The sequence below is a fragment of the Rhinolophus hipposideros genome (assembly GCF_964194185.1).
Source record: "Rhinolophus hipposideros genome assembly, chromosome: 23".
Taxonomy (NCBI): domain Eukaryota; kingdom Metazoa; phylum Chordata; class Mammalia; order Chiroptera; family Rhinolophidae; genus Rhinolophus; species Rhinolophus hipposideros.
Genome location: NC_138069.1, coordinates 11,155,738 through 11,177,143, shown reverse-complemented (window position 1 = coordinate 11,177,143; position 21,406 = coordinate 11,155,738). Strand labels below are relative to the sequence as shown.

General features: G+C 42.1%; 1 protein-coding gene across 1 annotated transcript; it reads left to right on the top strand.

Moving 5' to 3' along the window:
* Positions 1–12,806: 12,806 nt before the first annotated feature.
* On the top strand, positions 12,807–20,998 carry CDKN2AIPNL (CDKN2A interacting protein N-terminal like). The gene is made up of 3 exons (XM_081035934.1): positions 12,807–13,112; positions 14,356–14,455; positions 18,624–20,998. Exons 1-3 carry the CDS (start codon positions 12,874–12,876, stop codon positions 18,633–18,635), a joined length of 351 nt encoding a protein of 116 aa, XP_080892060.1. The 5' UTR covers positions 12,807–12,873; the 3' UTR covers positions 18,636–20,998.
* The last annotated feature ends 408 nt before the right edge of the window (positions 20,999–21,406 follow it).

Sequence of the window (21,406 nt, the reverse complement as noted above, 5' to 3'; positions counted from 1 at the left end):
CCATTGGATACCCTACAAAATCTTTACAACATTATTGATTACGTTCCCCAAATTAATTTTCAAAACCCCGTGGCCATCTTGTGGTTACTGACTGTTTTCTAATCCCCTCACCTTATCCCCACCCCCCTGCCCATCTAGCAACCCTCAGTTTTTCCTCTTTGTCTCCAAAACTGTTTCTGATTAGTTCATTCATTTATTCTTTTCTTTAGCTTCCGCATGTAAGTGAGATCATATGGTATTTGTCTTTCTCTGTCTGACTTATTTCACTTAACAAAATGTTCTCTAGATCCATCCATGTTGTTGCAAATGGTAAAACTTCTTTCTTCTTTATGGCTGCGTAATACTCCATTGTATAAATATACCACAGTTTCTTAATCCAGTCATCTACCGATGGGCATTTCGGTTGTTTCCATGTCTTGGCTATTGTGTAAAGTGCTTCAATAAACATAGGAGTGCATAAAGATTTTTGAATTGGAGTTTTGGATTTCTCCGGATAGATACCTAGGAGTGGAATTACTGGATCATAAGGTAGTTCCATTTTCAGATTTTTGAGATACCTCTATACTGTTTTCCATAGTGGCTGCACCAATCTGTAATCCCACGAAGAGTGCACAAGCATTCCCTTTTCTCCACATCCGCGCCAGCACTTGTTGTTTGTTGATTTATTGATGATAGACATTTTGACTGGGGTGAGGTGGTTTTTATTTTGCATTGTGGTTTTTATTTGCATTTCTCTGATGGTTCGTGAGGTTGAGCATTTCTTCATATGTCTGTTTGCCATCTGTATGTCCTTTTTAGAAAAATGTCTCTTCATGTCCTCTGCCCATTTTTTAATTGGGTTGTTTGTTTTTTTGAAGTTGAGTTGAGTGGTTTTTTATAGATTTGAGATATTAACCCCTTATCAGATATATCATTGGCAAATATCTTTTCCCATTCAGTAGGATCCCTTTTTGTTTTATTGATGGTTTCCTTTGCTGTGAAAAAACTTTTTAGTTTGATGTAATCCCACATGTTTATTTTTTCTCTTACTTCCCTCATGCGAGAGGATATAACAGTAAAAATCTTACTCTGCGTAATGTCTGTGAAGTTTCTTCCTATATTTTCTTCTAGGTATTTTATGGTTTCAGATCTTACATTTAAGTCTTTAAGCCATTTTGAATTTATTTTTGTATATGGTGTAAGGAGGTGGTCCAGCTTCATTTTTTTGCACGTGTCTGCCCAGGTTTCCCAGCACCATTTATTGAATAGACTGTCTTTACCCCACCTTACATTCTTGCTTCCATTGTTGTAGATTAAATGGCCATATAGGCATGGATTTATTTCTGGACTCTCTATTCTGTTCCATTGATCTATGTATCTGTTTTTATGCCAGTACCATGCTGTTTTGATTACGGTAGCCTTGTAGTATAATTTGATGTCAGGTATTGTTATACCTCCCACTTTGTTCTTATTTCTCAAGATTGCTGAAGCTATCTGGGGTCTTTTATGGTCCCATATAAATTTCAGGATTATATGTTCTATTTCTGTGAAAAATGTCATTGGTAGTTTGATAGGAATTGCGTTGAATATGTATATGTAATATGCCTTAGGCAGTATGGACATTTTAACTATATTAATTCTTCCTATCCATGAGCATGGTATGTGTTTCCATCTATTTATATCTTCTTTCATTACTTTCTTCAGTGTCTTATAATTTTCGGAGTACAGATCTTTTACTTCTTTGGTTAAATTTATTCCCAAGTATTTTATAGTTTTTGGAGCAATTGTAAATGGGATTGTTTTTTTAATTTCTCCTTCTGGTGTTTTATTATTGGTATACACAAATGCAACTGATTTCTGAATATTAATTTTGTATCCTGCTACTTTACTAAATTCATCTATCAGCTCTAATAGTTTTTTCGTGGAGTCTTTAGGGTTCTCTATATATAGTATCATATCATCTGCATATAATGATAAATTTACTTCCTCCTTCCCAATTTGGATGCCTTTTATTTCTTTTTCTTGTCTGATTGCTGTGGCTAGAACTTCCAGCACTCTGTTGAATAGAAGTGAAGATAGTGGGCAAACTTGCCTTGTTCCTGATCTTAGGGGGAATGGTTTTAGCTTTTCCCCATTGAGTTAGCTACTGGTTTATCATATATGGCCTTTATTATGTTGAGATATGATCCCTCTATTCCCATTTTCTTAAGGGTTCTTATCATAAATGGCTGCTGGATTTTATCAAATGCTTTTTCTGCATCTATTGATATGATCATGTGATTTTTCTTTTTCTTTTTGTTAACGTGGGTATCACATTAATTGATTTGCGGATGTTGAACTACCCTTGCATAACAGGGATGAATCCCACTTGATCATGGTGTATGATCTTTTCAATGTATTGCTGAATTCTGTTTGCTAATATTTTGTTGAGGATTTTTGCATCTATATTCATTAACGATATCGGCCTGTAGTTTTCTTTTTTTGTAGTGTCTTTGTCTGATTTTGGGATCAGGGTGATAGTGGCTTCGTAAAAAGTGTTTGGGAGTCTTCCCTCCTTCTGGATTTTTTGGAAGAGCTTGAGGAGAATAGGTGATAATTCTTTTTTTTTTTTTAATTAAATTTATTGGGGTGACAATTGTTAGTAAATTTACATAGATTTCAGGTGTACAATTCTGTATTACATCATCTATAAATCCCATTGTGTGTTTACCACCCAGAGTCAGTTCTCCTTCCATCACCATATATTTGATCAGGTGATAATTCTTTTTTGAACGTTTTGTAAAATTCACCTGTAAAGCCATCTGTCCAGGGCTTTTGTTTGTTGGGAGATTGTTGATTACTGATTCAATTTCCCTGGTGGTAATCAGTCTATTCAGATTTTCTGTTTCTTCTTGAGTTATCCTTGGAAGGTTGTACGCCTCTAGAAAATTGTCCATTTCTTCCAGATTGTCAAATTTGTTGGCATAGAGTTGCTCATAGTAATTTCTTTAAAATTTTTTGTATTTCTGCGGTGTCTGTTGTCACTTCCCCTCTTTCATTTCTGATTTATTAATTTGGGTCTTCTCTTTTTTTTTAATGAGTCTGGCTAAAGGTTTGTCGATTTTGTTTATCTTCTCTAAGAACCAACTCTTGGATTCAGTGATCTTTTGTATTGTTTTTCTGGTTTCTATTTCATTTATTTCCGCTCTGATCTTTATTATCTCCTTCCTTGTGCTCCTTTAGGGCTTATTTTGCTGTTATTTTTCCAGCTCCCTTAAGTGTGAAGATAAACTGTTGATTAGTGATGTATCTTGTTTCTTTAGGTAGGCCTGCAATACTATGAATTTCCCTCTTAGGACTGCTTTCGCGGCATGCCATAGATTTTGGGTTGTCGTGTTTTCATTTTCGTTTCTCGAGATATCTTTTGATTTCTTCCTTGATCTCTCGCTTGACCCATTCATTATTTAGGAATAAGCTATTCAGCCTCAATGAATTGGTGTGTCTTCCAGTTTTTTTCCTGTAGTTCATTTCTAATTTCATAGCTCTGTGGTCAGAGAAGACAATTGGTATGATTTCAATTTTCTTAAATTTATCAAGACTTGTTTTGTGACCTAATATATGGTCTATCTTGTAAAATGTTCCATGTGCGCTTGAGTAAAACATGTATTTTGCAGCATTGGGATGAAATTCTCTGAAAATATCGATTAAATCCAAGTGGTCCAATGTATCATTTAAGGCTGTTGTTTCCATATTGATTTTCTGTCTGGAAGACCTGTCCCTTGTTGTCAGAGGTGTGTTGAAGTCCCCTACTATGTTAGTGTTACTGTTGATCTCTGTCTTTATGTCAATCAGTATCTGTTTTATATATTTAGGTGCTCCTATGTTGGGTGCATAGATGTTTACTAGGGTTATGTTCTCTTGTCGGATTGATCCCTTTATTATTATATAGTGCCCATCTTTAGCTTTTAATATGTTCTTCATTTTAAAGTCTATTTTGTCAGATATAAGTATTGCAACTCCAGCTTTTTTCTCGTTTCCATTTGCATGAAATATCTTACTCCAACCCTTCACTTTCACCCTATGTGTGTCTTTTGATCTGAGGTGAGTCTCTTGTATACAGCATATACAAAGGTCTTGCTTTCTTTTTTTAATTTATTGGGGTGACATTTGTTAGTAAAATTACATAGATTTCAGGTGTACAATTCTGTATTACATCATCTATAAATCCCATTGTGTGTTGACCACCCAGAATCAGTTCTCCTTCCATCACCATATATTTGGGGTCTTGCTTTCTTATCCACTCAGCCACCCTATGTCTCTTGATTGGAGCATTTAATCAGTTTACATTTAAAGTGATTATTGATATGTACATAGTTATTGCCATTTTTAAATTTGTAGTTAGGTTGTTTTCATCTTTCTTTTATTTACAGAAGTCCTTTAGTATTTCTTGCAATGCTGGCTTGGTGGTAATAAATTCCTTTAGCTTATTCTTTTCTGGGAAGCTCTTTATCTCTCCATCAACTTTAAATGATAGCCTTGCTGGATAAAGCAATCTAGGTTGTAGGCCTTTGTTTTCTATCACTTTGAGTATCTCCTGCCACTCCCTCCTGGCCTTCAATGTTTCTGTAGAAAAGTCATTTGATAGTCTTATGGGAGTTCCCTTGTATGCAACCCTCTGTCTTTCTCTTGCTGCTTTTAGAATTCTCTCTTTGTCTTTAAGCTTTGCCATTTTAACTATAATGTGTCTTGGTGTGGACCTGTTTGGGTTTATCCTGGTTGGAAGTCTCTGCACTTCCTGGGCTTGTATGTTGGTTTCTTTCATCAGGTTAGGGAAGTTTTCGGACATTATTACTTCAAATATGTTCTCAATCCCTTACTTCCTCTCTTCACCTTCTGGTATTCCTATGATGCGCACGTTGTTGCGCTTGATGTTATCCCAGAGGTCTCTTAAACCATCTTCATTGTTTTTTATTCCTTTTTCTTTTTGTTGTTCTGTTTGGGTGATCTCTGCTAACTTGTCTTCTAAGTCGCTGATTTGATTCTCTGCTTCATCTAACCTGCTGGTAATTCCTTCAAGTGAGTTCTTAATTCCGGTAATTGTGTATTTTAGTTCTAACTGGTTGTTTGTTATGATTTCTACATCCTTCGTTATGTCGTCTCTAAGCTCCTTAAACATTTTTATCACCAGTGTTCTGAACTCTGTCTCTGATAAGTTGGTTACCTGTTTCATTTTGTTCCACTTCTGGAGGTTTCTTCTGTTCTTTTATTTGGGACATGTTTCTTTGTTTCCCCATTCTGGCTGACTCTCTGTGTTTGCTTTGATGTACTAGGTAGATCCCCTAGAGTTCTTAGTTCTTGCTGGGTTATCTTATGTAGTATGTGTCCTTTATATTTGACTTGCACTACTTCGTTCTTCTCCTCTGGGTGTGCGCCAAAGTTGACTCTTGTGTTGTGTATATTGTCCTGTTAACAAAGATCTTTAATTGCTTTTCGCATGTGAGTAGGTGGGGTTAACTCCTAGGCTGACTAGTTGTGAGACTTGGCTCTGTCCACTTCAGGGTGTTCTGCTGCGTGAGGGTTGACCACTTAAACGTGGTTTGGCCTCTATGGGCTCTTGTGCCTGTAGAGAATTCCCTCTGGGTGTGTAACTTGTAGGTCAAAACTGGTAGTACTCTGGTTTGGTCTGGAGTTGGCCTCTGGATATGTTGAATCTTGTGCCTCTTAAGTTGGGCCCTGGTAGGGCAATTTCAGAACAAAGCAAGTCACCAAGCACAACAACAACAACAACAAAGAAAAAATGAAATACATTCACATGTAAATACAACCAACAACCCCCACTCAACACAGGCAAAGATATCACAGATATAAAGACAAAACAAAACAAAACAAAGCAAAACAAAAAGCAGCTTCAGTCTTGGCTTTAGCCCACCAAGTAATCTCCAGGTTGTCCTCTGCTGTACCAAAGCGTCCCCTGCCTATTGTGCAGGCAGAACCAGTCACCTGGTACCCAGAGTGACTTTGGGACTGCAGATTTAGATGCGAGGGTCTGAGGGGTCTGGATGGTAGTTTTTACAAAGTCAGTGCAGTTTCTGCCCTTGCCTGCACATAGGCACACTGAGAGTAGCACTTCCAGCCCTGTGTCCAGTTCTTCTGAGTCTTAGGGCACTTCTTCCGTCCGTGTGTGTGTGTGTGTGTGTGTGTGTGTGTGGCGCGGGCGGGAGATTTCTGAGCTGCTGAAAGCCGGGAGCTGCATCTTCCGCTTACTGCTGATCTCTGGGAGTGCCTCCGCAGTTGCACTTGCCCCATCCTAGGCTGGCCAGAAAGGGTGGGGCTTGGGGATGGAGGGGTCTTCTCTCTCCCAGCCCAGCCATGTCACACTCTTCCTGCAGGCCAGAAAAGGTGGTGGCTGGGAGTGGAGGAGTCTCTTCTCTCCTAGCCCAGCCAAAGTCACACTCTTCCCAGCCTCTTCCCTGGGTCAGAGCTGCCTGCTAGTCTTCCCAGAGCCTGAGCACTACGGCTCCTCTGTAATCTGACACTACTCCTCAATTCAGGGGCCAGTTTAAGTCTCTGGAAGGGCAGGGGTAGGATTGGAAGAGTGGGGGGGAGGGGCCCAGGTATGGAGTTTGTGTTCTTTGTCCGTCCTAGGGCCCACCTAGCTGCCCCCTCGGCGGGAGAGATCAGCTGTGGGACGCAGGGAAAGAGCCCATCTTCTTGCTTTTGTGCTCTCTGTTCAGTCTTGGGATCCCCTGCGTCTCTGCAGCTGCGGGTGCCGGCTGTGTTTCCACTGCAGCAGGTGCGGACCATGTTTCCACAGCCACAGATGTAGGCCCCAGTGTCTCCACAGCCGAAGGTGCGGGCTGCGTCCCCACAGCCACAGGTGCTGACTGCGTTTCCACCGCCGCAGATGCAGTCCGCATCCCCACAGCCGCAGATGCAGGCCGCGTCTCCACTCCGCTCCCTTTCCTCTTCCCCTGCTCGCCCAATTTGCGCACCTTCAAGTAATCCTTGCACGAGTCTCTTAGCTGTTCTGCGTGATAAGCAGAGTCCTTTGATGGGTTATGTCCTGTGTGTGATAAGATCCAGAGGAGCACTCAAAAAGTGCGCCCCGCTGCCGCCATTCCTATGACGTCACACTTAAATACTTACTCTTGATAAAAAACAAGACATTTAATAAAATGGGAATTAATGGATACTTCCTGAAAATAAAAAAATATTTTTTTCTCAGCAGAAAAGCAACAGTTTGCTTAACAGGAAAATATTAGAGACATTAATGTGTATGTTAGACTTAGTAACCAATACGATGTAGAGAAAACTGTTAGTGGTAAAAGAATTGAAGAGAAACATTCTGGATTATTTTTTAGAGTATTCTCTAAAATTCTCTTAAGGTTTCCAGGCCCAAAAGAATTAATGAGGAATGTTCTAGAAGATAATCTTAGGAGGTGGAGGAAAGAGGAAAAGCAGAAAGAGGAGAAAATGGAAGCAGATGAGGAAAAAGGAAGGTAAAAGAAAGAAAAGAAGGTGTGGTGGTTTTGAACTATATTCATTTGACACTCCATTCAAAATGTGGAACCTAAATCTCTTGCCCCTGAGTGTGTACTGGACTTAGTGACTGACTTCTAATGCATAGAGTAAATTAGAAGTGATGGTATGTTACCTATGAGTCCATGTCATGAAAGACATAGTGGTTTCTGCCTTGCTCTTTCTTGGTTCACTTACTGTAAAGGAAGACCCCCCCCCTGCCAGGTGAGGACACTCAAACAGCCCTGTGGAGAGGTCCATATAGTAAGAAACTAAGACCAGTGGCAAACAGTCATGTGAGGGAACCATCTTGGAGGTGGCTCCTCTAGCCCTAAACAAGCCTTCACGTACATGAAGCATCAGTCAACAGTGTACTGAAACCCCATCAGAGACCCTAAGCCAGAACAAGCCAGCTAAGCCCCTCCTGCATTCCTAATTCACAGAAACTGTGAGATAATAAGTGTTTATTGTTTTAAGTCACAAAGTTTTGGAGTAATTTGTTATGCAGCCATGTAACTAATACAGAAGGCAAAATAAAGACATTTTCAGGTTGACAAAAAGTAAGCATGCCACTGGCAGACCTGTACTAAAGAAAATGCTAAGAAATTTTTCAGGCAGAAGGAAAATGAAAACAGATGCAAGGTAAAAGATAGAGAAGGAATGAAGAACAAATAAAGTGGTAAATATGTGTATAAGTCTAATGGTTCATCGGATTTTAAAATATACCACAACAAGACCTAAATAAGTGGAGAGATATACCATGATTATGGATTGGATAATTCAATATTGTTAAATGTTAATTCTCCCCCAAATTGATCTATAGATTCAATACAATCCCAATTAAAATCCCAGCAGCCTGTTTTTCTAGAAATTGGCAAACTAATGCTAAATTTTATATTGAAAAGCAATAGACTAAAATAACCAAAACAATTTTGTAAAACAACATAGTTGGAGGATTCAAAACAATTTGACCTCAAGACTTACTATAAAGCTGCATAGCTGGGTTGGTAAACTATGGCCCATCAGCCAAATCTAGCCTGAAGCCTGTTTTTGCAAGGCCCACAAGGTAAAAATGGCTTCGTACATTTTTAAATGGTTGAAAAAAGAAATAAAAAAAGTATGCAACAGAGATTATATGTAGCCCACCCTTTACAGAAAAAGTTTGCTAACTCTTGAGCTACAGTAATCGAGACAGTATGATACTGCTAAAAAAAAATAGACATATAAATCAATAGAACAGAATAGGGTCCAGAAATAGACACACACACATATGGTCAATTGATTTTTGACAAAGGTAGCAAGGTAACTGAATGGAAAAAGGATATAGTCTTTCCAACAAATTGCACTAGACCATTTAGACAATCATCTGCCCACAAAATAAAGAACTTATGTTGGGAGATAATTGCCCATGGGTCTCTCACGTATCTGCATATCTTACGATCTGAGTTAGACGCTAACTCCCCTTTTGCTCTAAACTGTCTTTTCAAGGATGTGTGTCCACAAAACAGCCTGGAGATAGTGGCAACCTCTAGAGCAAAAGGGCAAGTTTGTTTATTGTCCAAATAAAAATGTATTGCTCTGGGGCAAAGATTGGGCAGGTTTGCTTGCAGTCCTTTATAAAAGATTGATGTTCCCTAAGCTTGAGGTTCTTCAGCTGTGACACAAACCCACTGTGTGTACCTGTTTGTACTTCATCCACCCTGTGGGACCTTAGGGACAAGGGGAACCAATGGAAACATGAAGCTCATGCTGGTTGCTGTGCTATAGGTAAATAAAGTTCTTTGTTTCTGTCTTAGGAGGCTTATGTTTCCTGCCAGCATCCATTGAAACTGGCAGGGTAATTTGTTAGCTTGCAAGTAGGGTAAAATCTTATATCCTTTATCGCTCTGGACAACCCATACCTTGCATCATATACAAAAATTTACTTGAAATGAAGCCTAGACCTAAATGTAAAACCTAACACTATAAAACTTTCAGAAGAAAACAAGAAATCTTTATGTCATGGGGTTAGACAAAGATTTCTTAGATAGGACCAAAAAGCATGACTTGTAAAAGAAAAAATAAATTGGATTTCATCAAAATAAAAACTTTTGTTCTTCTAAAGGCACTTAGGATTGTTAGGGCAGTCAAACTATTCTGTGTGTTACTAAAATGGTGGATACATGTCATTATACATTTGTCAAAATCTATAGAATGAAAAAAAAACAACAACCATAGAATGTACACCACCAAGAGCGAACCCTAATGTAAACTATAGATTTTGGATGATGTGTCAGTGTAACAATTGTACTACTCTGGTGTGAGAAGCTGACAGTGGGGGAGGCTGTGTGTGTGTGTGTGTGTGTGTGTGTGTGTGTGTGGTGGTGGTGCGGCATACGGAAACTATCTGTATTTTCCACTCAATTTTGCTGCATACCTACAACTGCTCTAAAGAAATAAAGTCTTTTTTTTTTTTTTAAAAAGAGCAAGGGGTCTGAATAGACATTTCTGCAAAGAAGATATACAAATGGCCAATAAGCATATGAAAGATGCTCAACATCATTAGGAAACTACAAAACAAAAACACAGTGAGATCACACTTTGTAGCCACTAAGATGGCTATGCTCAAAAAAGGGGAGAATAATGTGTTGACAAGGGTGTGGAGAAATTGGATTGGAACCTTCAAGCATTGCTAGCGGGAATGTAGAATGGCGTCGACACTGTGGAAAACAATCTGTAAGTTCCTCAGACAGTTGAACATACACCCAGCAATCCACTATATATCCAAGAAAGTTGAAAACATGTTTACAGAATAACTTGTATGTGAATGTTCACAGCAGCATTATTCATAATAGCCAAAATGTAGAAACAACCCAAATGTCCAGCAACTGACGAATCAATACACAAAAGGTGGTATATCCATGCAATGGAATATTATTCAACCATGAAAAGTAATGAAGAACTGACACACGCTACAACATGGATAAACCTTGAAAACATTATATAAGTGAAAGTCAGTCATAAAAGACCACATATTATATGATTCCACTTGTGTTAAATGTGCATAGTAGAAAATTCATAGAGACAAATAGAATAGTTGTTGCCTGGGGCTGGGAGGAAAGGGGAGTGATTGCTAATGGGTACGGACTTTCTTTTTAGGGTGATGAAAATGTTCTATATTTGTGTTGATAGTTACAGAAATCTGTGACTACACTAAAATCACTGAATTATATACCTTAAATGTGTGAATTTTATAGTATTTGAATTGTATCTCAATAAAGATGCTTTAAAAAATAAAGTAGGAAAACTGATCTTTGTCTATATAAGTAAGCACTCCACTCTAAGAATATCTGAATCACAAATACAAGTTAGAAACAATAAACAGCAGTAATTGAACTTGATACAAGGTCCTGTAAAATGTTAATACTGACATTTTTAGACTATTTCACATTTTGAAAGTATAATGCTAACAACTTCATATAATAAAAAAATACCTATTTGTACATTTTGGGATTCTTATAATCTGCATGCATGTCTCAGTATGTTTGTATGTAGGTACATATATGCTTATCCCGTCATTGTCAAAGATGATTCTAAACAAGCTACTTGTGCTGGGATGACCCCTTAGCTTTTTCACACCCCTGTGGCCAAGTTAACTGTATAACTGCAGCTGCTGATTACAAAGCCAGGGTTCCTATTTCCATGGTATAATCAGGAGACCAATCATTTGGTTCAGAGAACCCTTATCAACATTCAGTGTTTTTCAAAGTTTGGTGAGCCGCAGGTAGAATCAATTACCTAAGGCCTTGACTCTGAGCAACCAGTGATGGGCCTGGGAATCTGCTATTTTAACAAGCCCCTCAGGAGATGTGATTTGTACTTAATTTGGGGAGCCCCTGCTCTGGGCACATATTCCTGATTGCTGTAGAGAAGCTGAGTCTGTATGTGGTTTCACAGCCCTGTTCACTTTCTCCCTGCTCACCAGGGTGAGAATTGCGTGACTCCCTTTTGTTAACCATAATGGGACATCACTGAGCCCAGGGCTGGGTCTGCAGGCAGAGTCTACTCATAAGTCTGCATGGTGTTTCCATTCTCTCTGGGGTTTCTGCCTGCTGGGGGCCCTGACATCCTATGAGAAGCTGCAGAAGCAGCAGAGGGCACATAGTTGGCTCTGCCTCTGGGCCCCACTCACAACATAGGGCCTACACTGGCGCCCCAGATCCTGGATGCTAGGCCGGGCTCTGTACCCCACCCCATATCTAATAGGTAATGATGAGGAAGCCTGTTAGGTCAATACGCTCTCAAGGTTAATAGAGGCTCAGTGATTTTCCTGTTACTGGACTTGAATGCTTCCAGGGATGGGAAACTCACCACTTACAACAGTGCTTTTGTCTCTCCAGGAGTTTGTGACCTGCCCCTAGAACAGACAGTGGAGTCCTGCCAGCTCACCTGCTCATCTCCTCTGGACACATCCATTCTGGCTCCTTCCAACATCTTTTGGAAACACATGTCACTGCTCTGGTTAAAATCCTTCAGTGGCTCCCCCATTCTTCTCAGAATCTAGACCACAGTCCCGATCATGGCCTCCTGTCCTTGTCGATCTTTGCAGCCTCATCTTCTCCACTGTACCCTATTCTAGGACGCTGGTCGCAGTTCTCTTACCAGGCCAGGCTCTCTTTCCATGGCCTACTCCTCTTTATGTAGTTAACTCCTGTTCATCCCTCCGCTCCTGACTCCCGAGTCTGGGCCAGGTCCCTTGTTGATTCATGCTTCCAGCACTCTGGTCCTTTCCTTATTAAAATTTGTCAACGTTGAAAATTGTCACTTGAGCAGCAGGCATGTCACCAATGTTTGCCTCCCCCAGTACATGGTAAAGTTCATTAGAGCAGGGCTCTGAGTTTGCTCTCATGGCAACCCCAGCACCTGGCAAAGGGCCTGGCAGGTATTTAATTCGATGGATGGCTCACTCCACCAAGGTGGGTCACAACCCGGGTGGGGTGTGGAGACCTCTGGGCATCAAAGGCAGACCCAGAGCAGCTACACATGTAAGTCCTCAAAACAGAGGAAATTCAACTGCCGGCGGGTACCCAGGGAACCCCCAGGGCAAGGACACAGCACAGCTCTGGTTGGCGTCCAGCTGCCGAAGGGGAGAGCGCACCCCGCTGCTGCGCTTGGGGGCCTCAGGTTTCCTACCGGTTCCCCGCGGGGGTCGACCGGGACCGGCCCCTGCGCCCATCAGCCACTGGCCGCGGAGCTCCGAGGGGTCGCGCGGGTCAGGCCGCCGCGCCGGGCGAGGGCGCTCCAGGCCGCTTCTCGGGAGCAGTCGCGGCCGCCGGGGCCCCTCTAGCCGCGGGGAGGTGACGCAGTGCGTGTCGGGAAGGCGGCGGGCGCGGCCGGCCCTCGGCGGCGGAGGGCGCCATGGTGGGTGGCGAGGCGGCTGCCGCGGTGGAGGAGCTGGTGTCGGGGGTGCGGCAGGCCACCGACTTCGCCGAGCAGTTCCGGTCTTACTCGGAGAGCGAGAAGCAATGGAAGGCCCGCATGGAGTTCATCCTGCGCCACCTGCCCGACTACCGAGACCCGCCCGACGGAGGCGGCCGCCTGGACCAGCTGCTGTCCCTCTCCATGGTCTGGGCCAACCACCTCTTCCTGGGCTGCAGGTGCGGACCACCGCCGGCGCGCTGGCCCTGTCCCCTGCCTTCCGATCCGTCGCCTCGCTCAGGCGTGACCCTGCCCCCGACCTCCAGCCGCCGGGGCCAGGCCTCCGGCCGACTCCCACCCCTTGGAAAATGAGTTGTGATGACCGCAGTATTAAAGGGTGAAAAGCACCTGGTACAGCTGCCGTCGAGCGAGAGCTCAGTAGCTGCTGGGCGCTCAAGTTACCCTTGTTATTGATATTGGCGGTATTCGCTCCAACCACCCTGGCAGAGTGCATTTTGAGTCCATGAGCTCCTTTCACTGGCAAGTGCAGAGACGGAAACCGGCCGCAACTGGGATGCCCCAAATTACATATGAAGAAGCTGAGACAGGGGGAGGGGACAGTCCTAGGACCTTGCAGCTTCGGGCAGGATTGGTTAATTTTAACCATTGATAGCTGGATGTAATCTGTGGTCCTGGCCTTTTCCTCCCCACTCCCCAGGCTTCTGGACCCTGAGCAAGAGCCAGCCTTTGCCTCACTGCCTTTCCTCTTAGGAGAATGATCACAAGATGCCTTGCACCCTCCTTTATCCCAACATGGAGAAGGTGGAAAATCTGGAGGTTCCCACATCTTTTTATTTTAGCGTTTCCTGAAATTGTGTGAGGATAAGATGACTCGGGCTAGTCCTGGCTTCGGTGCTCCTTATGTCTGTGACTCTGGTCACGTGGCCCCTCTTGCCCTCAGCAGCTTGGTTTTGCTTTCAGATGTTGGGGGTTATTAGGACAAGATTTGGGGAAGCAGTGCCAGTCGTATCCATCCCTTTTCTATGCTTTCTAGGTGGCCCTAGGAAATCCTGGTTAACAGGATCCAAGATTTGGCAAATGTCAGAAAATTGGATCAATGAACAAACAATGTTATTTTCATTAGACCTACACTCCATGTGTTCAAAATAATTTTTTGGCCCTCGTACCACACCCACGAATATGCACTGCCAGATGTATGGTGCCTCTATTTTTGTAAATCTTTTTTTGTTTGTTCTGTAAATTTGAAACACCTGCTCTGTTGGCATTCCTGGAGCCCCTTCTGTATCCCCAAGCAGGAAGAACTGTTAACTACCTGCTGCTGAACATGCATTGGTTTGTCCTGTGGTAGCAAATCCGTCCTCTAAGAATTGAGTTTATAGTCCCATTGCCTGCAATTTGTTAGCCCCATACTGACAGGTAATTGTTCTAAGGTTTTTAACCTTACTACTTTTTATTATGCAGTTACAACAAAGACCTTTTAGATAAGGTGATGGAAATGGCTGATGGGATTGAAGTGGAAGACCTGCCACAGTTTACTACCAGAAGTGAATTAATGAAAAAGGTAAACAGGATTTCCAAGTGCTTTTGAAATGGTACAAAGTTCACAGCCCCTGTGTTTATGATGATTTATTAGAGTATATATTGTTTCCTGAATGCTTGTTTACCCAAAGATCTAAACCCTTTCATTCTTATTTTTCTGTAATTGGTCTAAACCTTTTTATATTTAGATAACAACCCAGTGTGATAAATTATGCATTGTTGGTGGAGTAACACATACACTCAACCTCTTCATTTCCTCTAGGAACATTGTTTTGAGCTTCTTGCTTGATTTTTAAAGAAAATGTTGGCTAGTTTCCCACTTATTAAAAAGTCTTGCTGGTAACATTAACTCATCCTTCACCCGGCAGGTTAGGGCCTGACCAGTCTCGTTTGACCTCTCCAACTTACTTGCTGATTGGAATGTAGATGGAGGAATGTCCACATATCCTATTTTGCAAGGCTTGATATGAGGCCGTGCCTGTAAGAGCCTGGTATCTGGATCCCGGGACTAGAGCCATGGAGAGTGTGGCAGAAAGAAGCCCCAGTGATGGGGCTGGGCAACCTAGCTACTCTTCAGAATTCCCCAAGAGATGCTTTTTCTCATTTGCTTGGGTCTCCAAAAATTTCTTTCTTTAGCACTTTACCCAGGCCTCTTTTAAAGCAGATTGTAAGCTTCTTGAGGTGGTGCCTAAAGTTTTAGTCTTTCTAACTCCAAAATCTAGTATAGGTGTACCCCAGAAAAGGTGCTCAGAAAATGCTTACAAAATTAACCAACGCAATAGGGTAAGTGGCTGCTGGCCTCTTTATTAGTTCTGCTCTCAGAATCATAGGGAAGCCCTTGCCTCACCCTATTTGGAAGGCAGGGCATATAAAGAGGTTCCCTTTTGTGTGGTGACCAGAAACCAATCAAATCCTCAGCTGCCCAGAAAGTTCTGCAGCCCCAAACAGCGCACAGCCCACTTGATTTCAGATAGTTTTCCTATAAAAGTACTCTTTATCTTAAAATCTAAACCTGGAATCAAAAGTTTCAGGTTGATGTTCAAGGGGCTGTTTTATTTTTAAAATCTGCTGTTAACAGGAGGCTACTGTTTTTCGGCAGGGAACCATGTAAACGGGAGATTTGTGACTGTTTGGATCTTCTCATGTAATACTTAAAAAAAAATCTCTGGGCGATCATTCCTTCAGGGCCCCAGAGTGGTGCAGTTCCTGGGCCCCGCACGGGCTGGCTAGATGGTTGCTGGCTGCCTGAGTGTACCCCGCGGGGCAGGGGTAGGCAGGGAATAGGGTGAATCATTACTTCCTAACTGCTCGTGGCAGATTCCTTCCTTGCTTTTTTGCCCCTAAGAGGTATTCTGTCCTCCCTAAGACCTTGCACATCAATTTGCTATTACCGTCTACTTCTGCCTTGAGCGATACTCTTTCCAGTCATGCCGGGCTATTAAAGATCAAGTCATTTCATGATATTTGGGCTGCAGCCCCCAGGGGAGGCCAAGGCGCTTTTGTAATTGATAGGCATGTCCCTAACATTATCCATAGACCTGTGTGAGGCAGCGTATGTGTGTGTGTTGGGAAGGGTCTCTGTTCTACATTGTAAAATAGTCTTGAACCTCAAAAGGATAAGGACGCCCTGCCCTGAGATTGTGGCAGTTCATTTTGACCATCATTGCAGTGTTAGCCTCCAGAGTAGTCCTCAGGCATGAACCTTGGTATCCTTGAACTGTCATCAGGCTGATCGTTAGCACCTAACTACCTGGAAGAAGCCTGTAGGGAGCCTAGACTTCTGTAGCACTTTTGGATTACATGTGTGTGTTTCAACTGCTTTCAAATACAACTTCTGTTTTCTTAGTAACTAAATTTAATTTTAGACTTTTGATGCCACTGAAAATGAAACTCATTTGATCCTGAAAAGTGAGGTACTTAGAGGGTGCAGAGTTTTGCCAGTTGTTAAGACTGTTCTAGATAAGCCCCTCCTGAGAGCGAGTCATCTGATCTGTGTGCCGTGACAGACCTGTGTGGTGCTGAAGGCTGTCCCTCTCCATCGAAGGCGACCTTGAGAGCCCAGTGGAGAGAGCTGTGGGGACTTCGCAGCAGTTCTTTTGTCCCTGGCCGGAGGTTTTTGCATATAACAGAGGCTAGCAAACCTAAGCAACATGGCCAGCCCAGAGGCAAAAATAAAAATAAAAAACCTTGACGTTGAGCCACACACCTGAAAATGTCTGTTGTAGTTCTGCCTAGAATTGGTCCTTAGCTCTAAAACTAGAGTTTAGTTGGGTTTTAAAGCTAGTTAGCAAGTAGAAACGAAATCACCTGTCATTGTTGGTGTCTCAGGACTGGACAGTAAAGATGACTTAGGGACAAAAGCACTTTAAGGTAAGATTTTAAAAATACTTTATGGCTATTCTGCAGTTTTGAGGCAAGTACATCTCCCCTGTCTGTCCAACTTTTTTTTTTCCCCCTGAGAAAAGTGAGCTTTAGTCTCTGGAGGTATTTGTCAAATAGTTGCAACGTATGATTTTTCTTTTGAAAGAAGGGGATTCAAACACAAATATATTGAACGAACAATTTCAGTTATCTAACAGCCATCCCTTGGGCACGTCCCTCTGGTTGACCAGCTTTACCCACTAATGAGCAATAATTAACAAATAAGCAGCAGCTCTCTCAGGGTGTCATTACTGTGACTGTCAGCATTATTATTTCCAAGGCATTGTCTTAAGGAGAAAGAGGAAGGAGTGACTAGGAAGCTGTCATTATTGGCTCAAAGAATTTGTCAACTTAATTACTTGTCCATTTTCCCTGAAAACAGTTTTATCCAAGACGGAAAGTGACAGAATAGAAAGTGTATATGAAATGTGAAAGAGAAGTTAGAAAAACAAATGTGCCTGCATTTCAAGAGGTTCTTTTGGGTGGTCAGTTAGCTCAGTTGGTTAGAACGCGATGCTGATAACACAAGGGTTGCTGGTTTGATCCCCACACGGGCCACTGTGAGCTGCGCCCTCCTTAAAAAAAAAAAAGAAAGTTCATTTTTGTGCATTATGTCCAGTCTTGGCAAGCTGTAAGGTGATGGAGCAGCCACTCCCTTGGTGGAAGGAGATGTGATTCTAAGGTGGCAGGTATTTATGGTATTCAGTTAAATCAGGTTTTGTCTTGTATCCCTAAGATAAACGCACAGTGGAGCTACCTTTTCCCCTTTATCCACTACTGGAAGCCAGAAAAGCACACTTGACCCCACAGGCCAGTGTGTTGTCTGGTGCCCAGGGTGAGTGAATCACCTGCCAACGCCAGGTATCCAAGTCCATACTTGCCACAGCCAAAGCCAGTGGCAGCTGTTGTGCTGCTGTAGTTATGGTCTGTCTTAGAAATTGGAGAGACAGCTTAGGGCATCTCCTTCCCTTTGGACTAAGGATGGTTTCTTTAGGTGATCCTGCATTCCCCTAAAAGGAGAAAGGCTTCTCGTATTTTGCTTTCACTGAGGACTTTTACTTTCTCATTTCATAAAAGACTGGCGCTACAGGCTTAATTAAGAAATACGTCATACCTTAAAAACTCTGATTACTAAAAAGACTCTCAGATTGATTCATTTGCACTGCTAGATGTTAAGGAAATCCATTCAAATACAAGGTGACAGTCGAAATGATTTCTTCCCACCCTGCTTAAAAGTTGTCTCAAGCCAAGTTTAAATTTATCAAAGGTGCTAGAGAGTACACAGAAAGAATGTGTTTTAATTCACCACTTTTTGAAGACAAGCATTTACAGTTTCTAATAGTGTGAAATCCAGAAATAGATAACCTTCACATTTCCTAAATATCCTGACTCAATGTGGAATGTTGTGAATTACTACCTGGATTCAACTGATTTTAATTTAGAGTAAGTATTTGTGTGGTTCTGCTTTTAGAACCCTTCATTGCAGAGCATGCCAGGAAAAAAGTTGTATTTGAAGTATTTCTGTTACCACTTTAAATTGCAAACATTTACAGATCACAAATGACAAGACAAAAAAATTAGGTTCTGGCTTTCAAATGGATGGTATGGGTCAGTGTTCTGCTGAATTTTCTGTATGTAGTAGAAGATTAATAATTTCTGAGTCTACTCACCATCTGAGTAGTACATAAATATTGCATCACTGCTGTATTTTAATTTATGAATCCAATTCACTGGACTACATGGCTATGTAACTTTTTTTTTCCCTTCAGCATCAACGCTAAGGCAGAAGAGTCATCACATTTTCATCATCAGCTACAGGCTTACAAAGGAGGCTGGGATGAATGTGACACTGGCCACAGAAGGTGTCTTAAGACTCCTGGTACTATCAACATGGAGGGGAGAGGCAGCTGAAAGTGGCATTTTAAAAGGTCTCCTCCTTCTTCCAGTAGCTGTTACTGTAAAAGTATGCATGGATATTTATGTATTTATAAATCATGCCCTTTTTTATTTGGTTTTTGAATATCAGTCAGACTTTTTGTTAAAAATGTGTATTTTTTTATGTTGATGTAATAATGGCAGGTAGTAGATTTTACAATTCGGATTTCTCAACAGTGTACCTTTAAGTGTAATTTTGTTTTGTGGTCATTTTTTCCCCCACTGATGCAAACCAGATCCCCTATTTCCTTATTTCTGTCTGAAGTTTATGCCATCCATATACTCCACTGCCACACAGTCCTATTTTTAAGAGCTGAGTGAGAGTCAAACCTCAGCCTCATCATCAGCTCAGGGGAGGAGGCCGCCTACAAAAAAGCATTTGCCTTTATTTTAAAACTGACCACACAAGACCCCACAGCTTGGTCCCGGCAGCCAGTTGATCCGCAGACCCCCGGGGCCCTCCCAGATACCGGGGAAGCCCACATGCCCCTTTTCTGGCGGGGGCCTGAAGCGCTGCTCTTCTGCACTGGAGGAATGGCCATGCGCACAGCCCCTCCAGAAATACTTCAGTGCAATGCTGCTTTGCCCTGAAACTCGGGTATTAACTGCCTGCCCCCTTTTAGGGAGTGTATCTCTTCTTTATCCCTTCCCGTTCCTCTTTCTTAGTTAGTACCCATTATTATTTATTTCCAGCCATAAATACTGAGACAGACTTCACTTGGGGAACAGCAATGTAATAGCCAGTCACAGCAGGGTTCACTCGTCAGGGTGCCTGGTCCCAGGGATGGTGATGAATAAGACAGTGGACCCTGCCTTAGCTTCATCTACTGGTAAAGCCGGGTCATTGAACAACTGGGAGAAGAAGAGGAGAGCTGGTGGTGGGAACAGAGTGTCTGGGGGCAGAGGTGGGGGTGACTCGTGCCCCTGGCTCAAGCTTAAAGCCAGGCTGCACACCTTGGATGGACGGACATCTTTGTGCAGCGTCCAGCTGTAATCTGTAGTGACCACTGGGGGGCCCATGGGAAGAAACAGGATCTCAGGTCTCTGAGTATAACCTTGGACAAGCCACTTCTCTCCCTCTGCCTTACCTGGAAAATGGAGATCACAGAAATACCGCAAAGCAGAGGTAAGGATTAAGATGTTAGAGGGCCAAGCACGTGCTTAATGAGCCTTCCCCTCTTCTTTTCCTCAAAGTAGCCTAGCCTTTTTCTATTATCATCTGTATAGATTTATGAGGCTTCAAAAACCAAATTATAAAGTGAAAAATCAGGAGTGTGATTGTTCACTTTCAAAATACGTTTTCTACAGGTTTCTCATCATGAATTCTATTTTCTCTATAAGATAAAATGTCCCAATAAAATAGTATTCCTGTCAGGAACATATCCATTGCATACAGCAAGCTTAAATTGTGGACTGATTACCTGCATCCTCACCTCCCCATCTCCTTCAGCTTAATTTTGAAGACTTCTCTAGTTAACCAAAGTCCAATTTTCTGATACCATTTTCTAATGGGTATACCATCTTCTCATTTCCTCAGTTTAAGCTGCCCCTGTTTTTCTTCTCAACTTACCACTACAACCTCTGTGGCTATCTTACCTATAAAATTAACCAGAATTTTACAAATTACAAATTTTGTAATTTCACCCTTTATGTTTTCCTGGAAAAAATGGGCTAGAAATCTCATTTTCTGCATTGCAGATTGCAGCACTCCTTGGGGTGTAGGTAAAATGGCGTACTCTTAGCTTTCAAACAGGAGCTCACACTAGATGTAAGCTAAAAGATACTGGCATCTTCATATATACAGTCCTGCCCAAGACAGGGTGAGGACCAAGTGAGATCTTCGGAAGGGACACGGTAAAAGTATTCCCTTCAAGTAATGTCTACGAGGGAATCTTTTCTGTTAGACATGGCTCAATACCTGTGAGAAGCAAGTGCTAACAGCAGTTTAGGGTGCTTAGTTAACAGTGATGCTCTGTTATCCAGAAAATGGCTTTTTGAAACATCCCTTTGTGTCTGTGGCCCACCTGATCAATCCTCTACCTTTGCAGAGGAAAGGATTCCCTCTGAACTTTTCCAGGATCTATTTGGACCTATGGCTTACCTGTTGCACGGGCAAGGGGAGGAATCACACTATCAATTACTGCCTACCCTCTGATGCTTTGCTATCTGTAGTAAATGGCTATGAAAATACACATTGTTGCATCTGGAATGAGATTTCTGTTACCCTGTATGTCAGGCGCTGCGTACTCTTATGTCTGGAAAGAGACTGTCAACTTCTGGGGTCTGAGATCTGTCATCTAGTCATGGCTCTCATTCTTGACTAATTTAGGGATATCTTTTAGCTCTGTAGGAGTAAGAATAAATGCAAATCTTAGGCAAGAGTTTTAGAACTTAAACAGAATTTTGGTCATAGGGAAATTGCTTCCTTCAACAAATGTTGAGTGCACGCTAAAAAAATTATCTGCCCTCATGGACACACACACACACAACTCTGGGGGAGAAACAGAATCTCACCTGGCTTTTCATTAGAATAAATAGTAAGCAAGAAAACCTGTTAATTTATTTAAATGAAAAGCAAGCCAGGCGAGGTTCTGTTTCTTCCCCAAAGTTGACTCTG

What these genes read in the sequence shown, in the direction of transcription:
- CDKN2AIPNL (XM_081035934.1), top strand. Translation starts at nt 12,874, where the DNA reads ATGGTGGGTGGCGAGGCGGCTGCCGCGGTGGAGGAGCTGGTGTCGGGG. An exon ending in CACCTCTTCCTGGGCTGCAG is followed by an intron (nt 13,113 to 14,355) that starts GTGCGGACCACC and finishes TTTATTATGCAG; the next exon opens with TTACAACAAAGACCTTTTAG.